The sequence below is a fragment of the Daucus carota genome, chromosome 7 (assembly GCF_001625215.2).
Source record: "Daucus carota subsp. sativus chromosome 7, DH1 v3.0, whole genome shotgun sequence".
In the NCBI taxonomy this organism is placed as follows: Eukaryota; Viridiplantae; Streptophyta; class Magnoliopsida; order Apiales; family Apiaceae; genus Daucus; species Daucus carota.
Window position 1 is genome coordinate 34387536 of NC_030387.2, and position 18099 is coordinate 34405634.

An 18099-nucleotide genomic window follows, 5' to 3' on the forward strand; every position below is an offset into this window, starting at 1 on the left:
AAGCCCAAGTGAATCCTCCATTCGAAAGTTTCACCACCGCTGCTTAACGACACATACCCATAAAAACAATCCAGTCAAGTAATTTGTCAGCGACATTTTCACAAACACCTTGAGCACAACACACAATGGCTCTGCGTCTCTCTCGTGTGCTCCGTAGATCACCAGCAAGAACCATTCTCTCCCATTTTTCTGGTTCAAAAGCCCTGGCCCAGCAGCCACTACTTGACACGAGCTCACCTGATGATAAAAATCTCACCTTTTTATTTTCTCATCCTAATAATCTTTGCTTATCAAGAAGTTATATAAGTGAGATGCGCAGGTCAGCTTTTGAGGGCAATATTCAGAGACTTCTCCGTAATGAAATACAGTATGAACTTGAACGCTCCATCCCTGATCAGGTTATATTATTGTTACGTTATTTTCTTGGTTTTCTTGATTATTACGGTTGTGATAAATTGTGTTTCCTTTTGTTTTAGTGCATTTTTACTGTTAATGTGTCGTGCCGAAGAAAACGTAGTTCAGGAATGCCTGATTTCCGTTTCATATCTTCGACTGCAATGTTGATGATGTCTTCTTGACTGTTATTAAAAAAAGGTTTTATGTTGTATATTAGAAGGCAGTTGTGGATCACAGGGGTTCTAATTGCTTAATGTAGATTGTTTGTTCCTTTGTAATTGAATTGATTTGAGGATAACACTAGATATCATGTCATGACTTGCATTGCATTGTAGTGCATGTTGCCTGTTTTGACTGGAATGTACTTGGGCGTTTAGCGTAGTTTTTAGTGAATTTGTGCTTGTGGTTGCAGCCTGTCCAAAAATATGATGAATTTACAGTTGATGAAAGGCCTGGAGAGCAGTGGATTAGATTGAGTAGAAAATTTGGAGAGAATGAAGAAATAAAAGTTGAGGTGACTATGTTTGACGGGGCTTTACCTGTCAAGAGAAAGGGCGGTGTGGATACAGATGATGATGTGGAACTTCACATTACTATGATTGTTGATATCTTTAAGGGGGATGGAAACAGTGTGCTGGAATTTGTCTGTTCTGCTTGGTCCAGCAGTATCCAAATTCAAAAAGTTTTTATGCGGGGGCATGATCGGATGACGGGTCACCCTTACACAGGACCTATATTTAAGTACGTCCCCTCTTTTATCACTTCTCTTGTTGAATGTCTTAGTTCAATTAAAACTGAAAGTCATTTTCTAGCTTTCGATTGGATCTATTGGCGCTGACTTGAAAAGAGAACTAACAATAATTATGAATAAGATGTACTGCCAAGAAACAGTTCCATATATTCTTATGCTTATTATATCTGATTGAACTCCAAAACTGATTTCATATTCTATAAAGTTGAATGAGATTTGTCAATGTTACTTTTGTAATTGTAAAATAGTCAATGTGCTGCTTTTTATTAGATGTATTGGAACCTGGTATTGTACATACTGAATTTTGTATATTATTTATATATAGGTTTGTATGAAGAGACGAGTGCAGAACTCATTGTCAAATTGTGATTCAAACCTAAGATTTGTATTCTTTATAACTAAATAAGGGACTTCAACAATCAGTTCTATTTTGGTTGTAATAATTGTGCATGTCTATGGCCTGTCAATGCAGGGACTTGGATGATTCACTTCAAGATTCACTTTATGACTACTTGGAAACGAGGGGTATAAATGATGACCTGGCTGGATTCTTGCATGCATATATCAAGAACAAAGATAAATCTGAGTTTATCCGGTGGATGGGAAATGTGAGTGACTTTATACGCCCAAAATAGAATTCTTGTTGCAGCGCTTTTAACTATATATTGCTTGTGGGAAATATTAGCAGAACAATTGTTATAGCCTCAGGCTAACTACTGATATAAGTTCAGCGGATAAACATAATTTGAGGTTCTATTATGGATCCTTAGTATCAAGTCTTCCTTTTCTTTTGGTATTCGTATTCTAAGTTGTCAATTGTCAATGTTCCGGATTGACTAAATTTTTTTATCAGGCTGAGGGATACAAATTATTGTTAATTTTTCTATTTTTCTATTTTTTTTTGTGGTTATAATGGGCAAAGTGAATTAGAGTATAAGGATTCTGGATAACCTATTGGCAACATTCGTCCTCCACTTCCATCCATCACAGCATAGAGTTGCTTGTATCTATGACATTGAATCTGCAAATAATTCCACCCATTCTGGGTCATCAAAGTGAAATCACTTTTAGTTATGCAGACTTTGCAAATCGACCCATTTGAATTTTATACTTAACCCCCGGATACATATTATTGTTGTCTAAATTTCCCTCATATCTTTTTTTTTTTTTTTCATATTATGTGGAGGGGTACGGGGTATCGAATCTATTACAAAGGAAGTTGGGAATGAAACTTGCCATCAGGTTATCCTGTATGATACCTTGTATCACTGTGCATGTCTTTAACCAATTTTGTCACGTCAACTTTACCTCATCTGAAGGACCTTCAATTACTTTAGAAGCATTTGATATCAGGAACTCTAGCCAAGTCAACTTCAGACTCACCTTGTAGCTGAGAGCTAAAGGGTAGCAAAAAGCTAGCTTGCTTTAACCAAACTGAGTGAATCGTACGCAACATCTAATCTCCTGGCATCTACTAAATATGTTTTAAGATCCTTCAAAATTGGATATTTGGATATATAGTAGATCTCCTTGTAGGTTGTGCTTAGTAAGTGCTATGTTTAGAATGGTTTCGTTAAGGAGCCATTTCTTTGTCTATGAGCTTGTTTTCGCTGCTGCTTTCTTGGAGTTTGATGATGCATGTGCTGAATGGTATTCCCTCTGTTTTCATATACTTGATTTTTTTTGAAAAGGGGGATTTGTTATTTAATTTTTGACGTTCTCATCTTTCCATGCTGTATTATCTACTCCTTAACCTAGTTTTCATGTGTCCATATTTATTTAGACTTTGAATATTCAACACCTAACACACAGTAATTAATAAGTGATTTTATATATGAATTTGTGTGTGTAATACTCATAGTAGTGTAGTTTGTTTTATATGCTCTCTATCAGTTTTTCTATAAATTCTCTTATATAATGACTACTGTGTATCCGGTGAAAGAAGAAGAAAAAGATCAAAGTGAGGAAGATAAAAAGGAAGCAACGCCAGGAAGGAAGAAAATGTTCCTTATATGGTGTTGCTTCCTTTTCATCTTCCTCACTTTGATCTTTTTCTTCTTTTTTTACAGGATACACAGTAGCCATAGTAGCCATTATATATGAGAGTTTATAAAAAAACTGATAGAGAGCATATAAAACAAACTACACTACTGTGAGTATTTATACACACAGATTCATCGATAAAATCACTTATTAATCATTATGTGTTGAATATTCAAAGTCTAAATAAATATGGACACATGAAAACTAGGCTAAGGAGTAGATAATACAACATGGAAAAATGAGAACGTCAAATATTAAATAACAAATCCTCCTTTTCAAAACGTCCAAGTATATGAAAACAGAAGAAGTATATTGACAATAATAAATATTTAGCCTCTACTTGGCGCGGAAAAAAAAAAAAGAAATTTAGCCTCTAACACTAATGGTACCTAGTTCGTGGCCATTATTGTACCTCGAGTTAACCTCGTCAGTCATGATTTTTGAACCATCTACCACTATCGTTTTTCATTTTTCAATCATATGGTTTGTCTTTTAAGTTCTAACATCTTAGCAGCACAATGACACCATTCTACCATGGAGATTGACAATCTCAACAATTTTTAGCGGCTTTTTGATTCTTGGACAAACAGGTGAGAAAGGAGGTAAACATTAGATATATTCATATAAATATTGTCCATGTACCGAAAAACATAAAAAGTAAATATCTATTTTTTATGACACACACATCCATTTTGTCGTCAGAATTCTCAACTTCCGAAATTACGAGCGAGGGTGATACCAACAGGTCATTGGTGAATCGGGTTTAAGTATAAAATTTAGAGCAATAACTTTGAATCAAGATGCAAACTGCAATCAACTCTTTTAAAATATATTTACTCCAAGCGACTTCCTTTGATTTTATGGTCGGATCCACGGTCAAATATCATTTATCGGAAAAAATATCCTAAACATCATTCTGCAATTCATAATGCTAGATCATATAGCGTTCAATCTCTATTTTACTTCTTAACACCGGATTGTCTAGCGTTTTAAGATCCTAAACACTATTTCATGTAACGTGTCACTCTAAAACATCGAATCGTGTTATGTTTTACAGTGATTTTCAGACATAAACAAAACACGATGTAGCGTTTTCGTGCAAAATCAAATGTTAGATTATTCGATATTAATAAGTGATATTTCGGATCATCTCTCAAAACTCACATATTTTAAACATTACTCGCATAAAGTGTGATATATGAGCCTTTTCTCTCGTAACACGGATATTTGAAATTAGGTAGATGAAAATATGCATCCATGTGTAGAACAATATGATGCAAGAAGGATTCCGAAATGATAAAAAGCTCCAAACATTGGAACTTTGCTTTATGATCAGCAGTACTTTAGGTGGAAAAGGCTAACAGAATTCAAAGCAAAAGAGCATCTTCTTTCCCTTCACCAAATTCCTGGTTAGAATTTAAAAGAAATGCTATCCTTTCTTTTATGTGTTTGGCCTGCCTTTATCAACATCCAATACAAACAACATTTCCAGACGAAAAGATCTCTAAAGCAAGCCTACCAAGAAGCTTCTTATCATCAATAACACGACACACCAAAAGCATTTTATCCTTTCATGCAATAATAATGCAGGATATCTTTGATTAATTACAGGTGCGCTATGATGTAATACCGATTGTAAGGGATAAATAAAGATGTAAGATTCAATCCTATAACAAAATCGATGATGTGACCTGACCAGATAACATGAACATCAGGAGGGGTATCGAGTTCGAGTTCGAGTTCTTTGGCACCTAATTCCATTTATATTAATTTTGACAGTATCAAATTTTAATTTCGTCGAGCCAGAAAACAGGACAATACTTTTGTAAACGGCGTGCTAAAGAATTTGTTGAATTTATGTGTTTAACTAATCTGGAGCTGGCTTAGTGAATGATTAATTTAAGAAAGGGGACATGCATGAGGTTAGTAGACCTAACCAGAAACATAATTTCCTCTTTACAAGATTTGTAAGGTAGAAATTGGTGGAATCTAGATATGGACATCATTGTACCAATGGTAAATTAAGTAATTTCTGAAAAAGAATTAACAATAATTATCCTTTTTAACAAAAACTGATAAGCAACTTTCTGGTGAAGAATGTGAAAATTAACTTGTCTAGTAGATTATTTTGTACTTGAGCTGTTAATTCACACTGGTTATCTGTGGATCAGAATTCAGATTTTAAAAAATACTGATGAAAATACAACAACCTATTCATGTTACAAGAAACAAGGCTGTCATTTAAGGAACCTGCATAGACTTTACAGTTTTAGAGACAAATCTAGCTTCTGAAACTCATCTTGATTATTCTTTTCTAATAGTGTAGCACTACTGCTGCTACTATTCCACCTAAATTCCCCGGCTCCATCGCCTGTCAGAGCAATTTTGCGACCGCCATCAAACCTGGCAGCACCGCTGCTTATATCCGGGGGTGCAAGCCGTCCAATTGCTGGTTGTTGCTCAAGAGGCTTCCTGGACCACGCGGGATATTGTCCGTGTACTGGTAATGAACTAGCTGGTATAGCGCGAGGAAATGGAAATGAACTAGTTGTGGGCTTATGGATCATAGAATGAACCTGAACTCCAAGGCTTCTGCTAAACATTGTAGCATGCAGAGGAGGAGGAGAAGTATAAGCCATTTTCTGGTTTTGATAGTACTGCATCATGGATATGGTTGTATGGTCAGTTGTTCGTCCGCGTTTATTGATGATCCTCTCCCTTTTGTGAGCATTTTGGTGGCCTCCTAGAGCTTGTGAGCTATAGAATTTCCTCTGACAGTAGTTACATGAAAATACTCGAGGCTCTGGATTTGATTTTGTTGAGTCTAAATTCTCATCAATACAGTTGATGAGATTGAGCTCAGTACTCGTGTTCCTGCTACTACGTGTCTGATCATCATCATCATCGGCTCCATCTTCTTCTTTGTTCCGATTAGCATCCTTAATGTCAGAGAGGCTTAAATTCCACAAAAGGTTCGGGCCTTTCTGTTCTCCGATATGATCTCCATCTGGCGAGACACCTACTGTAACATGATTATCCATTTCTGATAAAGATTAAAAATATATGATTGATGAGCTATATTATCCAGGAAATGATGATTAGATGGTGGAATTAGTAGTTGGAGTGTAGTTGTAACTCTCTAGCAAAATTGTGACTGTTTCGCGAGACGATTGAAGGAAATGTTGGTGGAAGAATGCAGGTAGAAGGTCTTAGTTAAGTAACAACTGATCAAAGCAACAACTTAAGGAGATCAGAGAGTTGAGACAGAGAGATTTAGAGAAGTTGATAAGTAATGCACATACCTACATAAGTCCTATTGGATGTTTGGATCTCATATATGTTTGTTTCTAAGGTTGTAGACGTGCACAAACACATCTGTCTTTCCACTCTTGTCTTCTTTATAACGTGTTGATGGCCCGATCAGCTTTTGTCCACTTCTAGTTACAGTACCACTACTACAGTTCTTCTCTCATGCTCTTGTCCTAAATTAATGAGTATACTTTAGGCTCAAATTTATCTTTTTTGATTTTATACTTCTCTTTAACTTTGACAGAACTCCTGGCAATTGCTATAGTATGAAACTGTTCTATAAAGTGGGGTGATACTTTGGAAAAATCAAGTGGCTGGTAAGTCCATATTCCATAACCACTTATACTTTAATCAATTTTCATTAAGTGTATCAGATAAAAAGTCGAGTCCTAATTCCTCGTATATGAAATATATGCTGAAATATAGCATAAGATCCACTCAGGAACCAGTCGAGTCCTAATTCCTCCTATATGAAATATATGCTGAAATATAGCATAAGATCCACTCAGGAACCTTCTTATAACACTTTAACGTTTTAGATGGACTGGTTTCTCAACATGGTATCAGAGCTCAGGTTTGTCAAAGGTCAAGTAAATTGTGACACATGCTTCATAATTAAGTGTGATATGTGTTTGTGTAGGTTCATGTATAATCACCAAGAAAAATGGTCAATAATATCTGATAACTGATATTCTATATCTGCCCCGAAACAGTTTGAGCCAGTACATCACAATCAAATGTACATTAATATTCCTTGTGAATTTCCTAGAAATAACTTTACATGCATTATTTGACTTGATGCATGGAATAGAGTTTCATGATTTAAGCAAACAAAAATGAAAGAATGGATAGGCAATCCATTGTTATTCTCTGACACTTGCACAGTTGGACTAGCTCTGGCCCTGTGCGATTTTCAACTAAACAGACTTGAATAACAACCTCTCGTGGTTGAAAATTAGATGTCATTCCAATAAGGGTTAGCCCCTTTTGGCCTTTTGCACTCAAGCCTATACCACCAATTAAAAACACTATGCACACGCATGCAGGTTGTTTATTACTCATACTCGTGGTTGTAGAAATCAGGAATCAGAACTAATCGGGTGACCTACCGATTCAGGATTTATAGCAGATTTATCGGAGAATTTTTTGATAAATCGGGGATTTTTGGAACATTGCTCATGCTACTGTGCCAGTGCCACTAACAGTAACAGCAAGATACAGTGGTAGCTAGTTTTTCAGAAATTTATAAGCCCAAATAGATACTTTTCCCAGAGGAATAAGCATTTTTTGGTATTCAATGTAGCTGAGCCAGACATGCTCATATGTGATATGAATATCTTACTGTGGCAATCATGTTGGAGTTGGATAGACTAGCCAATTGTATTTTGCTCTAGTGATCAATAATTCATAAATCTGATATTTATACATTATTTGTGGCTTTTAACCACAAATATACCACCTGCAAATAGATACCTTTTCCCGGAGTAATAAGCAATTTTTTTGTAATCAATGCAGTTGAGCCAAACATGCTCATATTCTGTGTGTCCTACTCCCATCATGATCGACAGTCAACAGAGCATCCATCGATAAACCACCTCCTCAATCTTGTTATCCTACTAATTTCTTCTATATTTCAAATATTAGAATCCCCTTTGGTTCATTAGTATTACCACTGGTAGAGTGCATCACGTTCCTATACAGAATAACACATAGGATCATTCTCCAGGCTTTTATTATTTTGTATAAGTAGCGGCGGTTGCAGAATAGATAAAGGGGGCTAGCCAAAGCTCCAGCCCCACCCGAGTTCTAAAATCCGAACTCAACTAATCTGCAAAAGTTAGTGATACATGATCTCAGCCCCAACTGTTTCGTAACACAGGTCGTGCCACTGAGTAGCCGTAGGGAGCCTCAGTTGTATAAGACCTTAGTCTGTTACAAGTTGAACCTCAGATTTGCATTTGTTAGGTAAAGTTCAACAAATTAAGAATCACAAGGATAGGCCATACTTTAGTTCGACCTTGTTTTTAATAATGAAATGTCCTTTTTGATCTCAATATATATATATGTATTCTTATGCTTAAATTTCAGAATCTCTCTAGCTCTAGCTAGCTAGTTCTCCATTACTAAAGCATATACAAACAATAACAGAACAACTAACAGTCTTCCAGATGTGATATGAACTATGATATGATAGTCATACATTTAAACTCATCAACTTTAACTAGTTACTCTCCCTATCATTGTTTACTGATCATACTATTCTTTAGGATAACACATTCACATTTATAGAACAGGTCCAATATTTATACAGTTTCCCATAATATAACACAAGTGAAGCTGAATCCAGATTCAAATAACATATTCCTACGTGTCGTCCTCCTATTGGTTGGCCGGTGTGTGGCCGACAAGTATGTAGTGAAGCCAAAGGAAGATGGCTCCTCATAAACTGCTCTCATGCATGGGATCGTGTGTCTACGAGAGTATGACTCTGTAGCTGTTTTGACTAGCTGATTGAAGTAGCTATTTTGATCAGCAGATTGAATCAGTTGTTTCAGATGAAACAGTAACTCAATGATGAAACCATACATATGTCAGAAAATTGAAGAAGCTCCTCCAAATAACTTTTTCAAAATTAGTTTTTGAGTTCAAACCGCTATTTCAATTCGCTAACTACCAAACACGAATATCAGAAACCTCACATGTCAAACCTCTGATACAACTCAAATCTCACATTTGTATTCAAATCTATGAATTCCAAACATGGTCGTGATATACAGTAGTTAAAGTAAGGCCTTGAGATAAGGCATGATGAATACATAACAAGCACTAATAAAAAGAGAGAAAATAAACAAACATGAACTGAACACTACAAGAAGAGAGGAGGAGGAGATGATGATTCCTTGAGTGGGTTTTTGGATGACTTTGTCTAATCAGGTTGGGCCCAAATCTCATGTAAGATTTGTGTGTCTGGATAAATCATTTGTTTACAAACAAGTTTGAACAACAAGTCACCAGCCTTGCCATCACTCTCTTTCCCTACCATTAGCCAGCTTAAAATAAAAATATCGCAAAGTTTAAAAACACATCAATCAAGCACCACTCGATTATTATATACATATTTCACTCACTTGATCTTCGCCAACTTGGAAAGTTATATTTGCACTTAATTTGACACTACCTATACTTTAGTAAATGCCACAAGTTTCCACTCGGAGTCTGAGTTGGACTTATAAGTCAACCTTGTAATGTTTATGTAATCCATTGAATTCGTAAAAGCAAAATTGTAGTGCTACCATCTAACAATGCGAAGAAGTTGCTATATGCAGGTTTAACTAATTGAAAATGATACAATGACCCTTGACTCGGTTGTCATTGTTTGATTCTTTCTTACTGATATTAGTATTCAGTTCTCAATTCAACAATAATAGTACATAAGAATAATGTGATTTTTTTGTAGAGTACTGGTAATAACTTGTGAGTTGTGATGATCCTGTTTACAGCAACAACAGTTTTTTTGCTGAAAATCAGGTGAAAAACTGTTTGGTAAATCTAAAAATAACTTTTTCGAATAGTAATTTTTAACTGAAAAGCAACTTTTAGAAAAAGTAGGTCCTCCCATGTTTTTGGAAAAAAACTGTTTTCCAGCTTTTGTATGGGAAGCTGTAACATATTTTATTATCAAACCTCACTAAAAATATTAATTTTTAATATAACTCAAAATAAATAAATATAAAAAAAAAATATCAAACAGTTACAACACTTTTTTTACCAGCACTTTACTCCCAAACAGATCTTTATGAAAAATATTCAAAAAAATTAAAACAAACAGGAACGATAATTTAAGATTGACGAAATAATAAAAGTATGCAGACTTGCAAACATTCGTATCGAAATGGCCTACAAACCACAAAGCACAAGCGGGCTGATCCAACAGTTAAACATAGACAAAGGGAGGCCCATAAACAACACATCTACCCCAAGACAGTCCAAACCGAAAGCGCCCTATATCAGGGTTTAAACAGCCTTCATTCTTTCTCCTCTCTCGCATAAAATCTCGGCGGCCGAGATTTTGTAACATCTCTTCTCCTCCGACGACGTATACGCATTCCCGGTCAATCAATACAGGTACCCATGTTTTTTATGTAAATGTCGCATCAATTTTGTTTAATTAGCTTACAAAATTTCATTTATTAATCCAATTTATATAAACCCTAAACCCTAATTATTTATTGAATAAGCTTTTCACTTTAATCCATTTCTCTGTAGTTATTGTATGTTCATGTTAGTAAGTTTGTGTGTATATGTTGTTGCTTTTAGATAGTCTCTGCTCTTTTTTTTTTGGAATAAATGTTATGCTATATATATGTTTGTGTTATAGTTGTTATAGCATGATAGATAGGCTATGTTAATGAGGTTTAATTAAATGGGGGGTTTTTTGAAATAATTTTTTTAAGTTGCTATTGGGTGGTTTGGATTGCTTTATGAAGCTGAACTGAGTGATTCTTGATTGGTTTAGGTTAGGTAGGAATCTGAGAATATAATGGCCGATGAAGAAAAGCCTATCACGTACATAAATGAAGTTATTTTGAAGAAGAGGAGGACCAATGAAGACTGGGCTATTAGAAGGAAGCAACAGCTGGAGGAGAGGGTTAAGAGATCCAAACATGATAATTTTGTTATCAAGAAACCGGACCAGTTTGTCAGAGAGTATCGGGACAAGGTAATATATGTTTGTTCTTTTTAAGTATTTGTGTTGAATTACTGTGATTATTGTTTCTCAGTGATTGAAAAATTCTCTGTTTTAATATTCTTTGGGGTATCTGCTAGTCTGAACAGCCTTATTCGTTCTGGATATCTAAATTTTCATTGCTGAAGTTGGAAATTATATGATCATGTATTTGAGTGTGATTGCCACGTCCTGATCTCATGGAAAAGTTTAATCTTTGGTGTCATTGTTGACTGCAATATGTTCAAGCCTGTCAATACAGTTCCTCTTCACTCTTCGTGCATATGTTGTCTTAAGATATCAACTCTAGCCTGAACATTATGGGGACAAACTGTGGAAATTTGGTCTTCCTAATGATTTTTATATTCACCATAATAGTTTTTTAGGATCTTTCAAATTTTTATTCCCTATCTCTTCAATATTGACTGTCATATATAGTCCACCTTAAATAGATGAATGTGAGAAGTGCTCTGTTTGGTTGTTGCACATGATTTTGTTAATGCAAGTGACTTCAGTGTTTCTTCACCTTGGCTTAATTTCCCAAGTTCTTGAGACTTGGCTGAATACGTTATGATTTCAGAACTTATGGAAATAAACAGTACTTATGTTTTCAGGAAATTTTGTAGTATGTCTGGTTTAATATCCAGGAGTATAATTTATACTATATATAGTTACTTAAATTTTCAGAACTTGTGTCTATATCTCAACTTATTGCAGACAATCGTATTGCAATCCCAGGGTGTGTTCATGTAGTTAATTGACATGAGAGCTCTGACTTAGAACTTACAGTATGTGAAATGGATGTGAAATATTGATGCTTATTTAGCTCGATCTTATATATTTCTATTTGGACCTATTCCATCCAACTATGAACTAAGGAATACTCTTTTTCTTTGGCTTTCACGATTTCTATTTGTACTTGGACACTAACCGGATCCTGTCTATTCATAGGAGTTGGACCTCATACAGATGAAGCAGAGGGGGTCCCGCCTCAACCAACGTAAGCGGGCCTTTGAGGTTCCAGAATCCAAGCTTCTTTTTGTCATACGCATACAAGGGTGGGTTGTTGATATGATAGCTTTAGTGTTTTTGATTTTTTCTGTTATGCTGGTGAAAATTATTTGTTTGTTTATTGTTTTCTCAGAAAAAATGACATGCACCCCAAAACTCGACAACTTTTGTACTCTTTGGGGCTCAGACAAATTTTCAGTGCTGTCTTTCTGAAGGCAAATGATAGGACAATGAAAATTTTGCATAAAGTGGAGCCATATATTACATATGGGTAGGACACTGATCTTTTCTATTATTTGGTATATTATGTTTGTTTTGTTATTGTATATGCTGTACTCATTTCAGACTCTTAGTTATTATAATGTGCATTTTATGGACGTACGGAATGTTGATTATCCAACTGAAGTAGAGTTTGGTGTATAAGAATGCATAGGCAATTGGCTTTTTACTTGTTTGCTCCTGCTGGAGAGGGGGAGAGAGCGGAGGGGGGGTAGACTTATGAAATCTGAATCTTTGCAATACTGAACAACTTTATAATATTGCATCATTTCTACACTCAGGTCACTTTTTGTAGTTTGCAGATCTAACTCTAAATGGGATTGCTGATTTTTTGCGCGTAATAACTAGAATTTGACATTTGTTGTTCTTTTTTCCTGTGTGAAGATATCCCAACTTCAAGAGTGTTAATGAACTGATATACAAGAAGGGTTTGGCAAAGATCAAGAAGGAAAGAGTTCCGTTGACAGATAACAATGTCATTGAGCAGGTATGAAACCCCATTAAATGGTCTTCTTTGTGTTTTCCTTGCCACTTCTCCATCCGGAGGTATTGAAATCTGAACTTTTCCAGGCAATGGGCAAGTATGGCATAATATGTATAGAGGACATCATCAATGAAATTGCTAATGTTGGGAAACATTTCAAGGAGGTTACGAGGTTTTTGTGCCCCTTTAAGTTGAACAAGCCGGAAAAGGCATTGCAGGGTAAGAAGAAACGTTACAGTGATGGTGGAGATACTGGGAACCGTGACACTCAGATCAATGAGCTAATTAGTAAGATGAATTAGTTCAAGAACACATCTGAAGAGGAGATTGTGATTTTCCTACACTTCACTTTCACCGGTTGCAGATAAATGGATTTTAAAGTTATCAAAGCCTGGCATTAAATCGTATGGTGTAGTTGTAGTTTGGCTTTAAATTTTGCTTTTCATTTTTGGGTATGTAGATTAAACCAACTGCTTGAATTGGATGCTTAACCAACAATTCAATTACTATAATGGAGGAGTGAATTTGCAGTATCATTATTTGCTTGTTAATGTCATGGAAATTTTAGATATAGTAACTTTTATTGTTTTCCTGTTTGTTTAATTCATGGAAAGCAGAGCGACAATGTGAACAGCTTTTGAACATATTCAGATTAATTGGTGAGGTTTATTACAGGACATCTGGCGTGTCTAGGATTTTTCTAGTAAATTGGACTAACCGAGCGATAAGATCTAGTGAGTGGGAAACTGGTGATGTTTGTGAGTGGGAAACCGGTGATGTTTGAACACTTAGACTTTTCGGATTGGAATCTGATCCCTTTTGGTGAATCTTCTTATACGAGAGCCTCTCACATGTGATCTTTGGATTAGTGCAAGGCCATGTTTTCTTTGATTTTTGGATTAGTGCAAGGTCTCGTTTTCATTTGGATAGCTCTTACACTCCAAATCGACTAAAAAAAAAAATTCTTCAGAGTTCGATTCTTGAACTGAATGAATTTAGTTGAACAAACTTTTCAAGTTCAGAGTTGAGCTTTATCTCTTTTTAATTGAAGAAAAAAAGTAATGATTTATTTGTTAATCCTTAATTAATTTTAAGGGGTTGTTTGGTTCGAGAGAGGGTATGATGTTAGAATCGGGTTGAGATGGTATGAATGTGTCTGGTTGAGCGGTGAAATTAATATTTCTGATTTAGAATATTATTAAATCTATTAATTATACTAATTTAAAAGATTTTTGAAATAATTTTTTAAAATATATTTTTGAGTCATCGACTTCATTTGGTACTAGTAATTTGAACTTAATGATATAAATAAAGATGAAAATAAAAAAAATTGATTCCTCAAATATATATTTCAAACCCACCTCATATACAGTAAAAAGAAAAAATCAATCAAACGTCATATATGAGTTTGGGATGAATAAAACTCATACCAAACGCTAGATATGAGTTTGCCATGAATAAAACTCATACCTGATATCAGATATCAGAAAAACATGAACCAAACGACCCCTAATTTTGTCACGGAATTTTGATCACAGGGATTATGGTTTGAGTAAATAAAAGCAAATTGTTAAATTTGCAGTTGGGAAACTAACCAACGCCTAACGAAGTAGTATTAAGTTTTTAATTTTGATTAAGGTGTAGGCTCGTATTATAAATCAATTGAAGACTAAATTTCATCACACGATATCATGATCTTTGAAGCAACAAATAGTATGAAGCACTAATATTTAGCATATATAAAACCAAACGTATCGAACAATTTTTGTTGTTTTTCTGACGACAACATTAAAAAAGACTCATTGTCTTCATCTTTAACTTGAGGTTCATCTATCCGAATGGGTAATATGCTGATATTAGTAACTCCTGTCTCTAGTCTCAAAGGTTTCATTAAGTAATCATACTAGTGTTGCTTGTGTTTAAGGAAATGTCCATAAACCTTTTACCTACGCAGTTTCATAGAGAACTGATCTTAGTTGTGTATTATAACTGAAAATACATGTAAACAAAGTGAGTAATTCATAATGGCTCTAAGTTCTGTTGCTATATAGTCAGAACACGAGGCATGGTTGCATTACTGAGTTGATAATTTCTGATTTGATTTAAAATCTCAAGTCATATTTCTAGAACAACATCCATTTGTGTTTAGATAGGAAGAAGCCCTCCAGGTGTTAACTTTACTTCACATTGGTTCGCGCCTTCAACATCCATGATACATTCTGAGTTTATTGATGTGGGTGGAAATTGGGATTCAGGTCACCTTCTGAAGCTGTGTTCTGTCGGTGGTGTGTTTTTCAGGTCTTCCTCGGGTAGCTTTACCAGAGAGTAAGTACCTGCTCCTGCTAGTGCACCAAGGAAGGGAGCCGTAAAGTAGATCCATATGCCTTTGTAGTTGTTTGCAGCTATTGCTGGCCCCAAAGTTCTCACCGGATTCATTGATGCTCCTGTTGCTCCTCTGCAAACACATTGGCAGTGTTAATAGACCCCTCCAGCGTTAAGATCCAGTTATTGTAACTTGAATACAGTACAATATAAAACTGTGCTTTAAACAATTTTTGTCATTTTATTGACAACAGCCTTATATAAAACTCGTTGGCTCTATCTTTCACTTGAGACTCATCTGTCCCGATGGGTAATACGTTCATACTAGTAATTATTGTTTGTGGTCTCCAAGGTTTCCGTTAATCATAAAAATGTTCAATAAATTCATTTCTTTTAAAGGGAACTGATTTAGTTGCTAGTATGATAACTGATATAGTGATATGACATGTATACAAGTCATATGCTGCTGAGATATGTTGCTATATTGTATTGAGTTGAAGTAGAGTTTAGACATTACCCTGCTATTAGTATATTGAGCATGACAGTAGCTCCCACAGCAATTCCAGCTAGCTCACCAATCTGCAATGAGGCATGGAGATTCGACCGGAGTCTAGTTAAAGTCAGAATAAAGATCTTTTTGCATGGAAATTATTCAATTATTAAACAAGTTCCCTGCCTATGGTCACATTAGATTATTCTACACATGCATTATCTTATTAAGATTGATTAGCTGCATTACAGGGAGGGCATAAGATATAGATGTGCCTACTTTATCCTCACGTGCAGATTATCTGTCATTTGTTTGATCTATCTAATTAATGGTCACTGAGATATGAACTTCTAGTAGGAAACTTATACAATTGACTCTTGTTCCTTGGTCTTATTGCATCAGTAATATATAACTACTGTACACTCACATTTTAAATGGAACTGTTAGGCTATAAGTTAGCGATTTTTCATGTCGTCTAGTGGATATATTATCAAAGTGGTCTGGCATAGTGTTGTAGATCTAAACTCCACCTAATATAGAAAATGAACAAGTTAATAACTTATGATGGAATGCTTACAGCTCTGGTGTCGGTGGCTACTGCAGTGACAACAAACATGAGGTTGAAACTGATGATAAATTCTAAAGCGAAACCTTGGCTATATCCCACTGATGGAACAGTTACTCCTCCGCCATTTATGGGATGAAATATCACTTGAAGTGCAAAGGCAGCGCACAGGGATGCAAGCACTTGTGTTCCAATGTACACTGGTACCTACTCATATTATTGAATGGTTAGTGTCTCTCAGTGTTTACTCTTTAGTAGATGAAATGAAAAAACAAAAGAGTTAGAATAGTATTTTGGACATGGGGAGTATTTCTTTACCTGCTTCCAAGGGAAGTGCTTGAGAGCAGCAAAGGCAATGGTGACTGCTGGATTAAGATGGGCTCCTGAGATATGGCCTGTTGCCAAAATGACAATCATAACCGCAAGTCCAGTAGAGGCAGCAAGGCCTAGCAGTGTTTCAGAGCCTTGTGTCTTTTGGTTCACTATGGCTGTCGCGGTCCCAGCAAAGATCAGTATAAAGGTGCCTATGAACTCAGCTCCCACCTGATCATGTCATGAGCTGATAAGTAATCAGGCTGATACAAACATAACCCAAAAATTAAAAATTTACAGCCTTGTATACCTTTCTTGCAAGGGAGATGGGAGGAATAGGCAACGAACACGAGACAGGAGGCAATGCGCCCTCCTCTAAGTTCCATGGTTCGACACTCAAACACGTGCAGCTTTTCAACAAGGATCTTTTCCCACTGTTATATCTCGCTGGTTTGAACCCCCCAAAGAGAGGAGCACCGGGAGTCCCCGGTGTCACAGGCGTCGATGGAGCTGATACAACATCTTCAGAATCCATAACCATAATCTTAACACTAAAGAAGCTTAGTCAGAGCTTGGTGCACTACTACATTGTGTCATGAATAGGAGCCAGGCCCTTCTATAAATACTAAAACTTCTCAGTATAGTTGACTTAAGGAATCTCAGTAAATGAAAAAAAGTTGTCAAAGGAGTTAGTGGAAGCCAAGGTAATGCAGTGTGGAGAAGCTTAGAAAAGAAGTGGGCGGTGGGACATTTTGTTGATCCTTCACTTTTGGAACTAGTAAGAAAGTTTAAACCTGGACATGTATCATGGTTCTCCTGTCTCTACCACTTATATTGCATCTTTATTATATTGTATACCACTTGCTTCAGTTCCCTTCGTTGTCAAAAATGAGCTTTGCACCAAGACAGAGGGTGCATGAATTTGGTAAGATGCAACATGGTTTTTTTATTCATTTTTATACTTGTTAACTTGGTCTGCCTTTATCTGTCTCAACTGCACTAAGGTAGAAACATCATTATATAGTAATTTTATTTTATTTTGACAATGCAAACTTATATGCCTTACAGTGTTCTAATAATTCTCGGGGTGAACCAGGTCGAACCCGGGTGTCCCGGGACAACAGTGGATAAACCCACCACTGGGCTATCCAATTGTACTCTCATTATATAGTATTTTAGTTATTGTTTCTATGCATGTCGGAACTAAAAGATTGAAGGGTAAGTTTACTTCTGGTTGAGTCTGAGATTGAAGGGTAAGTAAGTTTACTTCTGGCAGAGTCCGTATTTATAAATTATAATACATAGTTGTGCCGGTTATTAAGTACTTAATAATATAAGGTCCTAGTCAAAATTGATTAGTGAGATACGAATTTAAATATAGATGATTTTGAAAATTAGGATAATAGACGCG

At 35.7% G+C, this 18099-nt stretch overlaps 4 protein-coding genes across 5 annotated transcripts; 2 read left to right on the forward strand and 2 right to left on the reverse strand.

The window, feature by feature from the left end:
- On the forward strand, positions 1-2033 carry LOC108194242 (uncharacterized protein At2g39795, mitochondrial). Its single transcript, XM_017361175.2, has 3 exons — positions 1-398; positions 809-1137; positions 1620-2033. Exons 1-3 carry the CDS (start codon positions 126-128, stop codon positions 1780-1782), a joined length of 765 nt encoding a protein of 254 aa, XP_017216664.1. The 5' UTR covers positions 1-125; the 3' UTR covers positions 1783-2033.
- A 3322-nt stretch (positions 2034-5355) lies between these two features.
- On the reverse strand, positions 5356-6665 carry LOC108194287 (zinc finger protein 3). Its single transcript, XM_017361239.2, has one exon. It carries the CDS (start codon positions 6229-6231, stop codon positions 5452-5454), a length of 780 nt encoding a protein of 259 aa, XP_017216728.1. The 5' UTR covers positions 6232-6665; the 3' UTR covers positions 5356-5451.
- A 3815-nt stretch (positions 6666-10480) lies between these two features.
- On the forward strand, positions 10481-13535 carry LOC108193296 (large ribosomal subunit protein uL30z). Of its 2 annotated transcripts, none has more exons than XM_017359896.2 (6): positions 10481-10624; positions 11016-11219; positions 12177-12283; positions 12370-12507; positions 12900-13002; positions 13086-13535. In XM_017359896.2, exons 2-6 carry the CDS (start codon positions 11040-11042, stop codon positions 13299-13301), a joined length of 744 nt encoding a protein of 247 aa, XP_017215385.1. In that variant the 5' UTR covers positions 10481-10624; positions 11016-11039; the 3' UTR covers positions 13302-13535. The 2 variants fall into 2 exon arrangements, with proteins under 2 accessions (XP_017215385.1, XP_017215386.1); XM_017359897.2 differs by having other exon boundaries at positions 10492-10624; positions 11021-11219.
- Positions 13536-14956: 1421 nt separating this feature from the next.
- Positions 14957-17368, reverse strand: LOC108195280 (aquaporin NIP6-1). The gene is made up of 5 exons (XM_017362236.2): positions 16999-17368; positions 16695-16919; positions 16389-16583; positions 15839-15900; positions 14957-15454 (listed from the first exon to the last, which is right to left on the reverse strand). The coding sequence occupies exons 1-5, from the start codon at positions 17227-17229 to the stop codon at positions 15256-15258; spliced, it is 912 nt and encodes a 303-aa protein (XP_017217725.1). The 5' UTR covers positions 17230-17368; the 3' UTR covers positions 14957-15255.
- Positions 17369-18099: the final 731 nt, after the last annotated feature.

What these genes read in the sequence shown, in the direction of transcription:
- LOC108194242 (XM_017361175.2), top strand. Translation starts at nt 126, where the DNA reads ATGGCTCTGCGTCTCTCTCGTGTGCTCCGTAGATCACCAGCAAGAACC. An exon ending in AACGCTCCATCCCTGATCAG is followed by an intron (nt 399 to 808) that starts GTTATATTATTG and finishes TTGTGGTTGCAG; the next exon opens with CCTGTCCAAAAATATGATGA. An exon ending in TACACAGGACCTATATTTAA is followed by an intron (nt 1,138 to 1,619) that starts GTACGTCCCCTC and finishes CTGTCAATGCAG; the next exon opens with GGACTTGGATGATTCACTTC.
- LOC108194287 (XM_017361239.2), bottom strand. Translation starts at nt 6,231, where the DNA reads ATGGATAATCATGTTACAGTAGGTGTCTCGCCAGATGGAGATCATATC.
- LOC108193296 (XM_017359896.2), top strand. Translation starts at nt 11,040, where the DNA reads ATGGCCGATGAAGAAAAGCCTATCACGTACATAAATGAAGTTATTTTG. An exon ending in TTTGTCATACGCATACAAGG is followed by an intron (nt 12,284 to 12,369) that starts GTGGGTTGTTGA and finishes TTGTTTTCTCAG; the next exon opens with AAAAAATGACATGCACCCCA. An exon ending in ATAACAATGTCATTGAGCAG is followed by an intron (nt 13,003 to 13,085) that starts GTATGAAACCCC and finishes GAACTTTTCCAG; the next exon opens with GCAATGGGCAAGTATGGCAT.
- LOC108195280 (XM_017362236.2), bottom strand. Translation starts at nt 17,229, where the DNA reads ATGGTTATGGATTCTGAAGATGTTGTATCAGCTCCATCGACGCCTGTG. An exon ending in CCATCTCCCTTGCAAGAAAG is followed by an intron (nt 16,920 to 16,998) that starts GTATACAAGGCT and finishes TGACATGATCAG; the next exon opens with GTGGGAGCTGAGTTCATAGG. An exon ending in CTCAATATACTAATAGCAGG is followed by an intron (nt 15,455 to 15,838) that starts GTAATGTCTAAA and finishes ATGTGTTTGCAG; the next exon opens with AGGAGCAACAGGAGCATCAA.